General features: G+C 48.6%; 2 protein-coding genes across 15 annotated transcripts in view; one reads left to right on the forward strand and one right to left on the reverse strand.

Annotated features, from left to right (window-relative positions):
* Positions 1–4,800, forward strand: part of cnot1 (CCR4-NOT transcription complex, subunit 1) — a 28,331-nt gene extending 23,531 nt beyond the window's left edge. For 8 of the 12 annotated variants that reach the window (XM_036543317.1, XM_036543316.1, XM_036543320.1 and 5 more), the window contains exons 40-48: positions 104–267; positions 579–696; positions 817–918; positions 1,116–1,289; positions 1,740–1,952; positions 2,366–2,546; positions 2,675–2,807; positions 3,164–3,298; positions 3,758–4,800. In XM_036543317.1, the coding sequence (XP_036399210.1) occupies positions 104–267; positions 579–696; positions 817–918; positions 1,116–1,289; positions 1,740–1,952; positions 2,366–2,546; positions 2,675–2,807; positions 3,164–3,298; positions 3,758–3,836 (1,299 nt within the window). In that variant the 3' untranslated portion in view covers positions 3,837–4,800. The remainder of the gene's footprint in view (positions 1–103; positions 268–578; positions 697–816; positions 919–1,115; positions 1,290–1,739; positions 1,953–2,365; positions 2,547–2,674; positions 2,808–3,163; positions 3,299–3,757) is intronic. The other 4 variants (XM_036543322.1, XM_036543325.1, XM_036543328.1 and 1 more) reach the window with 1 other exon arrangement.
* A 527-nt stretch (positions 4,801–5,327) lies between these two features.
* Positions 5,328–11,738, reverse strand: setd6 (SET domain containing 6, protein lysine methyltransferase). Of its 3 annotated transcripts, none has more exons than XM_036543335.1 (9): positions 11,563–11,738; positions 10,812–10,907; positions 10,453–10,597; positions 10,060–10,201; positions 8,911–9,105; positions 8,240–8,366; positions 7,570–7,750; positions 6,971–7,110; positions 5,328–6,458 (listed from the first exon to the last, which is right to left on the reverse strand). In XM_036543335.1, exons 1-9 carry the CDS (start codon positions 11,587–11,589, stop codon positions 6,129–6,131), a joined length of 1,383 nt encoding a protein of 460 aa, XP_036399228.1. In that variant the 5' UTR covers positions 11,590–11,738; the 3' UTR covers positions 5,328–6,128. The 3 variants fall into 3 exon arrangements, with proteins under 3 accessions (XP_036399228.1, XP_036399227.1, XP_036399229.1); XM_036543334.1 differs by having other exon boundaries at positions 6,971–7,113; XM_036543336.1 differs by lacking the exon at positions 11,563–11,738 and having other exon boundaries at positions 6,971–7,113; positions 10,060–10,196; positions 10,812–10,891.
* Positions 11,739–13,449: the final 1,711 nt, after the last annotated feature.

The following is a 13,449-nucleotide window of genomic DNA, read 5'->3' on the forward strand; positions in this document are numbered from 1 at the left end:
AGGTATGTTACAAACGTGCCAGTCCTAACAGCTGTTTTTTGTGAATGGTACACCTTAAAATGTAATTTTCTGAAGAGTCCTCTGTTGGCTGTGCGCTCTGCAGGTGCTGGGCATCGTGGTGGGTGTGCTGATCCAGGACCACGACGTGCGTCAGACGGAGTTCCAGCAGCTGCCCTACCACCGCATCTTCATCATGCTGCTGCTGGAGCTCAACGCCCCCGAGCACGTGCTGGAGACCATCAACTTCCAGACCCTCACTGCCTTCTGGTAAAGCCCGCCCACACACCTCATCACGAGACTGACGCTGTTCATTACTGACGGAGGAGGGAGGTTTTATGACATCACAGTGGGTGCGGCTTCCATGTGCTGTCAGTAGCCTGGTTTTTACACTCTGCTTCCCCCCTGCACACACTGTTGTGGGTAGAATAGGATGGCTCCATCTATGTTCCCCCACTCCCCTTCCATCTCTGCCCATGATCTCCACTTAGTTCTGAAACCCAATATTGTGAAATGGATGTGGGGACCCATCTTTGATTTTTTTTTTTTTTTCCCCCCTCTTCCTGTTTTCCTCCACGCAGCAACACGTTCCACATTCTGAGGCCTACCAAAGCTCCCGGGTTCGTGTACGCCTGGCTGGAGCTCATCTCCCACCGGATCTTCATCGCCAGGATGCTGGCGCACACCCCACAGCAGAAGGCAAGGCCGGCCTGCCCACGGGCGCGCTTACAGACCCTCTGAAATGTTTACAGTCCGTCTGCTTTGGCCACACCTCCCTCCTCATCCCTCTGAGTAATGTGTGCTCCACTCCCTCCCCAGGGATGGCCCATGTACGCCCAGCTGCTGATCGACCTCTTCAAGTACCTGGCCCCCTTCCTGAGGAATGTTGAGCTCAACAAACATATGCAAATTCTCTACAAGGTACGCAGTACCATGTTTTACCCCACACTACTGCTGTCTGTACCAGATGTAAGGTGTGCATTTTTGTCTGTAGTCGCCGGTAGGTCTCACTCAAAGAACCAGGCTATTTTAGGGTCATGGAAGAGTTGGCATTTTGTTTTGCTGGTGGCATCGATCTGATGTGATAACTCCTCTTTGCTGGTTGGTTGAATCTCCAGGGCACTCTGCGCGTGCTGCTGGTGCTGCTTCACGACTTCCCAGAATTCCTGTGTGACTACCACTACGGCTTCTGCGACGTCATCCCGCCCAACTGCATCCAGCTGCGCAACCTGATCCTGAGTGCCTTCCCCCGAAACATGAGGCTCCCAGACCCCTTCACCCCCAACCTGAAGGTACCCACTCCCCTCCATCTCCTCCTCACTTACTGAACGCTACTGCCTCCTCCTGGCTCGCAGGAGGTTGTTGTTTTATTGCAAATAAGGTTAGTAGCATTGTGTGGCCTTCCTCAGGTGGAGCAGTAGGAAGCTGCAGAACAGTGCAAGTACTTCCTCTGCCTTCAGGGCCCAGCAAGGGGCCTGGCTTGTCTTTCATGAGAGGGGAAAATATAGCCAGTCATTGATCATACTAAGTATTACAGTGTTATCAGTGATTAGGGATCTGAATATGTTCAGTTTGGATTGTGATGTCTCTTACTTCTGAAGTGCAAAATTTACTTTTCTGTACACATGTGAACAGCCAGAGGGGCATAATTTTCCTTGTCGTCAGTAAGGCTAGTAAAACATGACACACTGTTCCCTGAGTTAATGTTTCAGCTTCTTGCTGCCTCCTTGCCTCTCCGCTAGGTGGACATGCTGAGCGAAATCAATATTGCTCCTCGTATCCTCACCAACTTTACTGGAGTGATGCCGTCTCAGTTTAAGAAGGATCTGGACTCCTACCTGAAGACCCGCTCTCCCGTCACCTTTTTGTCTGAGCTGCGAGGCAACCTGCAGGTAGGGGGCACCATTCTGGGTCCCTGGAAACTTTCGCAGCAAAGCGACACATCCATAGACAAGGTTAACAACTTTTTAACTCTGAATGAACTGTTTCAGTGTTGCTTTACCCTGTGTATTTGCATGTGTGTTTGCAAAATGCCATGCTAGAGTATCTCTTCTCTTAAAATTCTTAAATATGAATGTGTGTACAGAGGCAGAGAGCATCATTAGGTTAGCGGTACGAAATGCTACTTGTGTGTTTCTCCTCATTGCCAGGTAAGTAATTAAAATGCATTTTAGGTATAGTCCCACAGAGTACTGAAAATGGAATCAAGTTAAAATAAAGGCATAAAATTCCTGCTTTTCCCCCTCATTAGTTCCCCTCACCTGCACTCTTCAGTCAGAAGCTTGGAAAATTCACTGCAAGTCTTAAAATAGTCGATTTTAAAATCTGCTTTTTTTGTTTGTTCTTGTCTCGTGTAAAACCATCTCAGGTGTCGAACGAGCCGGGGAATCGGTACAATATCCAGCTGATCAACGCCCTGGTGCTGTACGTGGGGACTCAAGCCATTGCTCACATCCACAACAAGGGAAGCACCCCTTCCATGAGCACCATCACCCACTCTGCCCACATGGACATCTTCCAGAACCTGGCCGTGGACCTGGATACTGAGGGTGAGTAGCAGGCAGTCTGAGCCTCAGCCTGGCTCTGAAATGGGCCTCAGGAGTTGACCCTGTGGAAATTGAGCAGTAGAGCTCTGTGGGTATTTTCTCCATTCCTGATCTTTCTCTCCTGTTTGTAGGGCGGTACCTGTTCCTTAATGCTATAGCCAATCAGCTGCGGTATCCGAACAGCCACACCCACTACTTCAGCTGCACCATGCTCTACCTGTTTGCGGAAGCCAACACAGAGGCCATACAGGAGCAGATCACCAGGTGAGGCCTTCTCTCAGATAAGGCAGCGGGTGAGACCACAGGAATGGGGCGTGGCAGCTTTTTAGTGTCATGGCTGTTACCTCTCCGTGTCCTTGACTGGCCCCGTCGTCCGGGTTACGTTCGGCGCTCTCGTGCTCAGTCTGTTGCCCTGGTTTCTGTGGTAGAGGTGAAGGACAGGTGTGTTCCTGTGTGCATGTTGCTTCTGTGGTAGAGGTGAAGGACAGGTGTGTTCCTGTGTGCATGTTGCTTCTGTGGTAGAGGTGACGGAGAGGTGTGTTTATATTGTTTCTGTGTGAGAGGTGAAGCACTCGTGTGTTTACATTGCGTCTGACTCTGCCCGTCTGACTCTGCCACAGGGTGCTGCTAGAGAGGCTGATCGTGAACAGGCCTCACCCCTGGGGTCTGCTCATCACCTTCATCGAGCTCATCAAGAACCCCGCCTTCAAGTTCTGGAACCACGACTTTGTGCACTGTGCACCGGAGATAGAGAAGTGAGTTCCCTTCTGTCTGACTCGTCGGGTTCCCGGCCGTGCTGGCTGTGGGGGCACGCCTCTTCTCCGTAGAGGTGAAAATGGCAGTGGTGATATTAATGGGAATAGCATTATGATTTGGGGATTAACACACAGCATTGTGGTACTTCTGCTGTTCAGGAGTGAAGTCACACTGTTCCCCCCGTGGAGCACAGTGCTGAAAATGTCACGTCTACTGTAAAATGTCATCAACGCCATTCAAAGGAAAAAAAATCTTGAACTCCATTATCACAGATCCCTGGATCTCACCTGATCAGCATTGTTAAGGTCAGGGGCAGAATGTTTCCAGCGAGCGCTGGAAGGCTGTTCAGGGGTGATCCAGGCACACAGGCGTAGCCCTGCGCAGGGGTCACGGCCTGCAGCACGCAGGGACAGTGATGCGAAAGGTTACTAACAGCGTGTGTTCGTCTCCTGCTGCAGGCTGTTCCAGTCGGTGGCTCAGTGCTGCATGGGGCAGAAGCAAGCACAGCAGGTGATGGAGGGCACCGGTGCCAGTTAGTGCTGCTACCTTTCGCCCACTCGCCCAGGCAGGGAGACACGCCACCTCCCCCACCCCACCCCCCTCCCCTGGGAACAGCTCGCTGTGCACACCCCGCTCTCGACCCAGCGGCGCCCCCACGACGCAGCGGGGGACACACCTGAGAGAGGTCACGTGGCTAACCTCTGACGGACTGCTTTCAGTTTATTGGCCAGAAAAAAAGAACACGACCAAAAAAAAAAATTAAAATTGATTTAAAAAAAGGACATGCTGTGAATATAATTTGGGAACTTTAATGTAAATATAAAGGGAGTAGAGTCTTGCAGAGCTGGATGGTATGAGAGGAGAGATGGTGGCATAGGAGCCTGAGGTCAGAGACCAGCTGAACATTCAGATTCTGCAGTGAACGGCAGCTGCTGATAGTTCCACTTTGGGGGGGAGCAATCCAGCCCCCCTGCCCCTGACCCCCAGCTGGGTACCCCGCCCCCTTCAAAGGATTTAGGTTTTGCCTTCATGACGACGTGTTTGACAGGTCACTTTGTGTTCAGAGGCTGAGGAGGAGCGAAGAAAGCAGCCTTGTTTTGGTTTGCGTTTTTTATTGATGGGAGCAGTGCACTGTATTCTTTTATTAAAGGGTTTATTTCAGAGTTAGTGTGGCATGGCGGGGCGTGGGGGGGGTGGGGTGTGTCATTTTTAAACATGGGGTAATGGGCGCTCCCTAATGCTTGTAAAATTGTGGAATACAGAAATTTCAGATTGATCACAGATGAATCTGTTAGTTTGTATAAAGATCCCAAATTGCAAAACTAAAAAGAAAAAAGAATGGACCAATACAGCCCCTTTTGTAAGGATTTTGAATGTTTTGTAAATGTATTGGTCCACGTGTTGTATTTTGTAGTACATTATAGTTTTGCCTTTAGTTCCAGCCACTTATTTCCTGTATGTATGCATTCTGTAGTTATCGCATTAAAAGTCTTGAACTGCACTGCTTTTGTGTCTTAATTCCCTCTTTTACACTATTGTGCCCTCCATTTTACCCACCACTGAGCTGACACACACGCACTTTTTTTTAAACATTTATTGAAAAACTGTTTACACACAAACTACTCAATCTTTCCCAGCAGGAACAGTTCTGTTTGGGCCTGGCTGCAGCTGACAGCAGCCACAGGGCAGTGGTTGGCTGGGAAGGTCCATATCGCAGGTTATGATCACCTGCTACTTCATGGATAAAATCACTTTCAGCAGGTCAGGAGCCACCTTTCAGACCAAATGGGCGTGTTGTGAGCCATGCCACGATTGCAGTTGGGCTTAGTGATTAGGATCTGCAGTTTGTCCCAGTTTGTAGGTTTGAATATAAGGTTGTTGCACTTGTAAACATGAATTGCTGGGTAAATTTCCAGATGTTTAAATATGTGACCGCTCAGATTACACCTTTAATCCGGGGTAGTTTATGCAATCTGCTGAAAGGATTTTGCACTCACACCTCTCCATAAAAGGGCATTTATTTGGGATGGTCTACTGTGGGAAGTGAATTGTACACTGTATTGGCCTTTTTTAATGGAATATGCTTTATCTGAAAGACCAAGCAGGAAATAAATTCTACATCTATTTCCACAGTAATGTCAGTTTTCCTGTATACACTACTGTGATGAGCCCTGCTGACCAGTTAGAAAAGATCTGGCAGATTGTCAGTCTTCTGCCCTCTGATTGGTTAGGGTCCTCAGTCACATGCCTCTATGCAAAGGCAGGGAAAGGCACAAACACAGAAATTTAGCCACTGTGATTGGACCATGGCCCAGAAAGATGATCCTATTACAGGGAAACACTTTTGGATATTTCAACATAATTGCTCAGTCTCAAACTGAAATAGTGCAATTCTCTCTAGACTAAGGAGTGTCTTCTACAACTGTCATACACAGGGTTTATTTAAATTTTCATCATGTGGCAGGTCTGCGTTCATGAAGGTTCGATTACCTCCAAAAGCCTAATGTTGTAAAGAATTGTATACAGTTTCAAAAAAGGTACTGGTAGTGTCAGGTTTCATTTCAAAATGACGGCGGAGAAAACCTGGAAGTGAAGTTAAATATAGTCTGATTTGCCTTTTACTCTGTGGGACACAACATTTTGCTGCAGTGGTGCTCCATGCACTGTACAAACAACCATATCCTGAAAGCACGGTCCATTTTGAGTGTTTTTCCGTTACATTTTTTCGTCTTGGAACCACACGCTCAGGAACTTCCTGGTACGTAGGAGGGCTTTGCGCTGCTGCGGTTGGACCGTGATTCACGGTCCCGGTCGCTCTGGCCCCGCGGGTTAGGGCTGGGTCAGCTCCAGCAGCTGGTGCAGGACCACCTTCTGGCCGTACCGCACCTGCAGGGCGTGTCTCTCCCTGCTGCCCAGCCGGGCGTACGCCTCCCGGGCCTCCAGCAGGTCCTTGTCCTCCTTCAGGTCGCCGCGGTATTGGTCGAGGGTGAGGCGGGCCGCAGCGCGGAGCAGCCGCCTCCAGGCCGGAGGGAGCTGCGGGATCCCCTCATTGGAGAGTGCCTGCATCATCTTCTCATCCTCATCCTCCTCTTCCTCCACCTCTTCCCAGCCCTCGTTCTCCCTGAACTCTTCAAACTCCTCCGCAGACATGCAGAGGATCTGGAGGGAGCACGCAGACATATGGACATGGCCCACACACTAGAGCAATGCTAACTCACAGGCATCTACACACTAGAGCAATGCTAACTCACAGGCATCTACACACTAGAGCAATGCTAACTCACAGGCATCTACACACACTAGCGCAATGCTAACTCACAGGCATCTACACACTAGCGCAATGCTAACTCACAGGCATCTACACACACTAGAGCAATGCTAACTCACAGGCATCTACACACTAGCGCAATGCTAACTCACAGGCATCTACAGACAACAGCAAAGCAAACACGTGGGCAATCACATTGGGGGTATGCTAACACATCAGCACACAAAAATTTTGTGTGTTTCAGTGGCGTTTTTCAGACAAGACAGAAAAGGTTGAAACTGGCAAACCCAAATACATAAACGGCATGAGGAAGAGCAGGGGGAGAGGGTCCGTTTGCGTATGTGCGGTCGGTGTCGTGCAGATCAGTACGAAGCAGAGTGCTCAGGTGGGTGTGCGTTCGCACCTTCAGTGTGTGGTAGAGCTCCGTGACGGTGAGCGAGCCCGCGCGGCCGAAGATGAACACGCCCTTTTCCCCCACCATCTCCATCTCGCACAGCAGGCTCCACTTCTCCACCAGGAGGCGATGCTCAGCCTGGCTCTGCCCTGCTGCGGGCGGCACCACAGAACAAGAGAGAACAAGCGCTTCAATTCCCTGTATCTCAGCAACACCGAACCACGGGAGGGGCGGGGGCTGGGCTGGAAGCTGGGGGTCCTGGTGTAACCCTAAAAGTGTCTTACTGGCACCACTAAACCAACCGGGGATAAGAGGTGTGTACTTTACTTCTAGGCAGAGCTGGTCTCCCTGGATGACACACATGATTCTACCTGAAAGGCATGCTGTGTGTCTGCGTGCGTTTTCTTTGGACTGTTACAGATTAAACCGAGTACTTTTTTCTCTATCAGAGATTTCAAATGAAAATATTCACTGAGTGAATCATTCTTCTGTGTTTACACAGAGACGCCCAGCTGCGGCTTTCTGAGCGCCTCTAATCCCGAGATGTCCTCATTTCACCCCTTGCTCAGCTCCGTTTGTAAAGCCACGCCCCCCCCCACCCCCCTCACCTTGAACGGCCGCTTTGTAAACGCTGGACATCTGTATGTCTGCCGTGTCGTGGCTGTTGCCGGGATACGGCTCGGCAAAGCCGTACATGTGCAGCAGCTGCCAGTTGGCCATCTCCCCGTACGTGTTGAAGACCTCCTCTCCTGTCCCAATACGCCGCACTGACACCATCTTCAGACAGTCCTGCAGGGGGCGGAGAGAGAGACCTGTCTGTCACTGCATGTTACCACAGCAACCACCACTAATGTTCAGTCTTGTCGTAACTGTAATAATTTATGATCCTAGGAGACTAAACAAAAAAACCTTCGTTAAGCTTCAGTATAGAAAGTGACACATTTTTGCAGCAATTAATAATCTGGCATCCCATCTTTTTTAAACTTCATGGAGATTTGCAATTACTTTAACGGGCATTTCTCAAAAAGATCAAGGTCTAAGGAATAAAACTGATTATCTGAGAGGATTAAGAATTTATATGATGTTATTAAACTGCTTAAATATTTGTTTTATTATGATACTGTGAGGTCACTGTGCTGTAACGGGTGTGGGAGGGTTGTCTGAATGTCAGAGGGACTGTTCCTGTGCCACCCTAGCCACCTAAAGGTTTTGCTGAAATGGACTCATGCAGGTGGCAGTGGATGATGAAGAGGTGGAAGATGTGGGCGTGTCTCTCACAGGTGTGTACACCAGATTAGCGCTGTGATTGGCCACATGGTTCAGCATGTCTGCCACTGGCACCATCATGGGGAAGTTGGGATCTTTCTCATCATCCTCTTCCTCCTCCTCCAGAGGTTCCTGAAAACTACAAAGAGCAAGAGAGGGAGAGAAAGGGGGTGGAGAGGCAGAGAGAGGTGGAGTGAGGGGTAGGAGAAAAACGGAGATATCGATATTAGAGGTACCCTACATTTTGCAATTTTTTTAAAGTCCTCTAAACACTTTACCACTCTGACAAAAAAGCGAACAAATAAAACAAACACCCTGAAACTGGGAAAAAAGAAGAGACACTTCAAAGCACAAAACATTGCATTACATTATTGAGAGCATCTTACATAGGTTACAATTTTTTTACACGTTATCCATTTATACAGCTGGATATTTACTGAGGCAATTCTCGGTTAAGTGCCTTGCCCATGGGTACAGCAGCAGTGCCCCAGCAGGGAATCGAACCAGCAACCTTCTGGTTACGAACCCTGCTCCTCACCACTATGCTACACAGTATAGCATGGACTGTGACTGTGCTGCACATCAAAACTGAGATGTGGGGATGTGAGGAGCATTGTTTTTTTTGCTTTGTTTTGGCAAACTAATGCACCAATCCCCGCCAGGTGTGGCAGCCGCCGTCTCACCTGTAGGCCATGACGAAGGCCACCAGGCTTCTGTAGAGCTCCAGCGTGTGCTTCTCGGGGCTCCACAGGTCGGAGTGCGCCCGGATGAACGGCAGGACGATGTCGCTGTACTCCCTCTGAATGTTGGCCAGGTCCGTGTCCACCGCCTCCGGGACCCCCGTTCCCTGCAGCAGGCTTGCCCGCTCCTCCTTAGACCTGCCGCACCCCAAAACCACTGCTGTTTACACCCGAAAACCACCGCTGTTTACACCCCAAAACCACCAGTTTACACTCCAAAACCACCGCTGTTTACACCCCAAAACCACCGCTGTTTACACCCCGAAACCACCGCTGTTTACACCCCGAAACCACCGCTGTTTACACCCCAAAACCACCGCTGTTTACACCCCAAAACCACCAGTTCACACCCCAAAACCACAGCTGTTTACACCCTGAAACCACTGCTGTTTACACCCCAAAAACACCGCTGTTTACACTCTGAAACCACTGTTTACACCCCAAAACCACCACTGTTTACACCTCGAAACCACCACTGTCTACACCCCAAAATCACTGCTGTCTACACCCCAAAACCACCGCTGTCTACACCCCAAAACCACTGTTTGTGTGTTTTTACGTCATACAGCTGTCTCGCTACAGGTATTAGCTCTCGTGAGGCAGTACCTGTGAGTTACGCTATTGTACAGCCATCTTGGTAAACTATTATTTGTACTGAGCACTTTGCACAGTTCACCGCCCTTCTACCTACTAACATTCAGCTCACCTGAGATAAGGGCATCGATGAAAGCCATCTATAACCTTTATCAGGATTACTATATATAATCAATTTTTTCCATGGCATACATCTTTATAGCCTACATGTTGTACATTTTTTGTATCATCCATTTATACAGCTGGATATTTTACTGGTGCCATTTGGGTTCAGCGACTCCGGGTTACAACTTTGACCCAGAAATTTAATCTGAAATGCCAGTTCCTGCACCACGGCCTCACACTGTTGCATAATGATAAGAAACAGCCACAACAGGATACTAACAGGTCACATCTAAGTCATCTAAGAGCATGAACCGAAGCTATCTGACCCTGGTGTCCAGGAGGGGGTTCGCTAAATGCCCCCTAGAAATAATATTATGTTACAACACCCCTCACCAGAACATGGGGTGGTCCGGGGCTTTGAAGTTGGGCCAGAGGGAGAGGTAGGGTCTCCAGTGCGATTCGGGACTGGTGTACTCCCACATCAGGGCCATCAGGAGGGGGACCCATCCTGAGGCACTCTCCAGCGAGTCCTTACCTTGGCCAGGGCACAGAACACAGGGTTCTTACACACACCAGTGCATTGTGGGAAAAACAAACAGGTCCATGCCAGGTTGCACTGGCTATTATTCACATGAACATTTACTTGAGCAGTCTTGGTAAGAACATACAGCTATCCTGAAATTAAGGTCTTGGGGAATGACTTGGTGACCTAGGCAGGAGTTGAAGCATTTCTCCAGTGTGACAGACACCACGTCAAGCTGTCCTTTTTCCCACCATCCCCCTCACCTTCCTCCAGCACGGCTTTGACCCGGGAGGTTCCCTGAGACAGGAGTGCAGTCCTGGGAATGGAGAAGATGACCTCGCCCTCCTCGATGTCCTCCCTCGCCAGCATGCCATACTCCGCCACTGTGCCGTCTCTGCTCAGGTACACCTGACGACACGGAAACTCACGTGAGACTCTTTCCTGAAAAGCTGCTGCATCGGGTGACTCCAGACAACGGGACGATCATGTCGGATGGGCGTGTTATAGTTTAGGACGGGGATGTTGCTCTGATATTATAGCAGAATACTCCCTCTCCTTCTTCGATTTGACTGAATGTTACTTTCCAATATTTTCCGATAACGTGCCGTTTCCCTCTGCCTACCTTATCGCTGAGCGTCAATCCCACCGTATCGCACCAGCGCAAAAAGTCCTGGAGACGGTCGTCTGAAGAAGCAGCTAAAGTCGAACCTCCGTCTAACTATAAGACAACACACACACACACACATTTGATTTCGAAAACAAACAGGAATAAAAGCATTCTTAGACTGTAGCTGAGATTATGGTATGTGGCAATCCAGACCGGAACTGTATTTTTGTGTTAATGAATAGCTGCACTGTATAGATAACAAATAATACTTGTAATGCTCCAGCAACCAAGTCCTGGCATATGGCTAATTGATGAACTACTGATGGCGATCGTTCTGAAAGGGATGCGGGCCGCAACATGTCGCCTCCAGGACGCGAGTGACAGGGAGGAATGTTTATGCATTATCGGACTTTAACGGCTGGACTGCCTCTCTGGAAAGAGAACACTCCAAGTGTTTCCTAGTTCGCTAGGAAATACCTTACTAACCACGTAGGCACCAATAAAACAAATTATGTTAGCTAACTAGCCTAGCTAGCCAACTAGCCCACTTCAATGCGAAATCAGATGATCTAGGGCTTTAAATCATTTAAAACACAACACATCAGTGCGGCACAAACCGCTACTTTGGACGCAACCTACCTAATGATATAGCTAGCTGAATCAAATCACTAACAGCCAACCCTTACAGAGAATCAATGGCTGCTTTCCCGTTCTGTACCTACAGTAGATCGGTCTAAACTCCAAACACGGAAATGCACATTCAAACCTTGGGTCGTTTTGCGACTGACGCCATTCTGCTGGGGCTAGCTTCTCGATCAAACTCTTGCAATATATTTGCATTAGTTTTCCCTTAAGGTGCACGTGAAACGGGTTGCCTGAGCTCCTGCGCGGTTTTCTCGTCAGTGTTGACAGGAGTCACTTCCACAGCCCACGTGGGGGTTGCACACGTGGTCTGCGCCACTTCCGCCTGCAGACGGACAATCGTCACCGCCGATGCAGCTGCTGAAGGCGCGAGGTTCCAGCACCCGCGCACCCGCGCCCGGCTGCCTGGACGGGTCGAATCAGGGTGCAGATGTACGTAACGGGTAACACTGTGAGCAAGCTGCTCGCTGAAATTAAGTAAAAATACCCAACATGGTAATGCAAAAGTCATATTCCATAAGATAAGGGCAGTTGAAACAAAAAGATGAATTAAGTGACGACAATAAAATGTTTGTTTTTAACTGTACAGGGATGTAACTGCACCTCTGTGCGGTGGTTACAGCATGTGTTCTAAAGCCTAATTGCTGTAAATGAGTGGAACTCTGAGTAATTCAGTCTTTGTCAATTTGTGTGAAAAGGAAAGTGCACTTTGACTATCTTCTATCCATTATCACACTCTTTATGTTGTGTTGTATATCACTTTTTTTCCTATGTGGTTCCCACCTCTTTTTCCATGCCCAGGTTAATTGTTAGTTTGCTCTCTCCTGGCTAGACAATTCTTATCTAATCTCCCGTTTGTGGGAGAGTTCAGGTATCCACTGATTCCAACAGCATAGAGGTCATCTTTGCATTTTAACAGGTTTTCTTCACAGGGTTATGATTCCCTGCCACCACCTGATTCTCTAGAGGTAAAAAAAAAATGATGCAATTGACCTTGCCACTGACCTTAAGGCTCCTGTAGGATTAGGTCCATTGTTCTCCCTCTCTAAAGACAAACTTTGAATGAATAAGCTTGCGAAGGTCAAGTCTCAGGTGACTAGGTGGCTCAACACTGCAAGGATACATTGACAGTTGTAACGGGTGGTATCTTGCTGCGTTGTGTATTAGATGTTACACTGAAAGCACTCGGCTACCTGCTACCCACTACCTAAGGCTTTTTACGCAGGACTCACACGAGCTAATCACTTCAGCTCTGCTGCACAGTCAGTGTTGTGCTTTACATTGGTGTGTTTTTCTCTGTGTGGGTGGGGTTTTTACATCTGCAAGCTGGGGGGGCGTGCATGCAGTCTGCTGCTGAGAGAAAAATTCCCTTTTGGGTACGTTTCCACTGCTTAAGTGTCTACAAATAAAACTATAAAGCATATCTGAAATGTTCCACTGGGGAAATCATTTTTGACAAATTAGCCTGTCTGAAATGACGTTTCACCTTATGAGTTAAAAGGCTAAGGAAAAAGCTTGAGCCCTACAAACCAGGATGTTTCAAGTTCAGTTCTGGGTTGTGTTATTAGCTGACTATACCTGCGAGCTCACTGTGGCAGGACATAATTGGCTTCGAATTGCGAGCCTAGCTGTTCTGCTCATTAAAATTCTTGTGTTCATTTGACTGGAGCAATGTAAGTTTACTTTGACTATGGTTTTTCGGCAGATTGTTCATAAATGCTGTCTAGCGACTCATCACATGCCCAATGGTTGCTCAGTTGTCAGTTGTCGAGAGATACCTTCATCCTCCAATCAGTGCTCACTCCTCTGTGGTGCTCTGGGGCTCCAGCTGTGTTATTGGCTGTTGGAGAGTGTACGGGATGATGGCACTCACCTGGCCTGAGTGCTCCTGAGCAGGTGGAGAGGGTAGTGTGGTGGGGTGAGCTTAATGTCAGGTGGGAAAATGGAGGAAACATAACAAAAAATAAAAAGTTATCTGGGAAACAAACAGATGTAGGTGGAGGTCTTTCAG

Source organism: Megalops cyprinoides, chromosome 13 (assembly GCF_013368585.1).
Source record: "Megalops cyprinoides isolate fMegCyp1 chromosome 13, fMegCyp1.pri, whole genome shotgun sequence".
NCBI classification, from domain to species: domain Eukaryota; kingdom Metazoa; phylum Chordata; class Actinopteri; order Elopiformes; family Megalopidae; genus Megalops; species Megalops cyprinoides.

Bases quoted from the DNA above. Each gene is read 5' to 3' on its own strand.
- setd6 (XM_036543334.1), bottom strand. From the start codon at position 11,589: ATGGCGTCAGTCGCAAAACGACCCAAG. The intron at 9,106-10,059 runs GTGAGGGGTGTT...GGGGTGCGGCAG, and splicing joins CCGGACCACCCCATGTTCTG to GTCTAAGGAGGAGCGGGCAA. The intron at 6,459-6,970 runs GTGCGAACGCAC...TGCTCCCTCCAG, and splicing joins AGCTCTACCACACACTGAAG to ATCCTCTGCATGTCTGCGGA.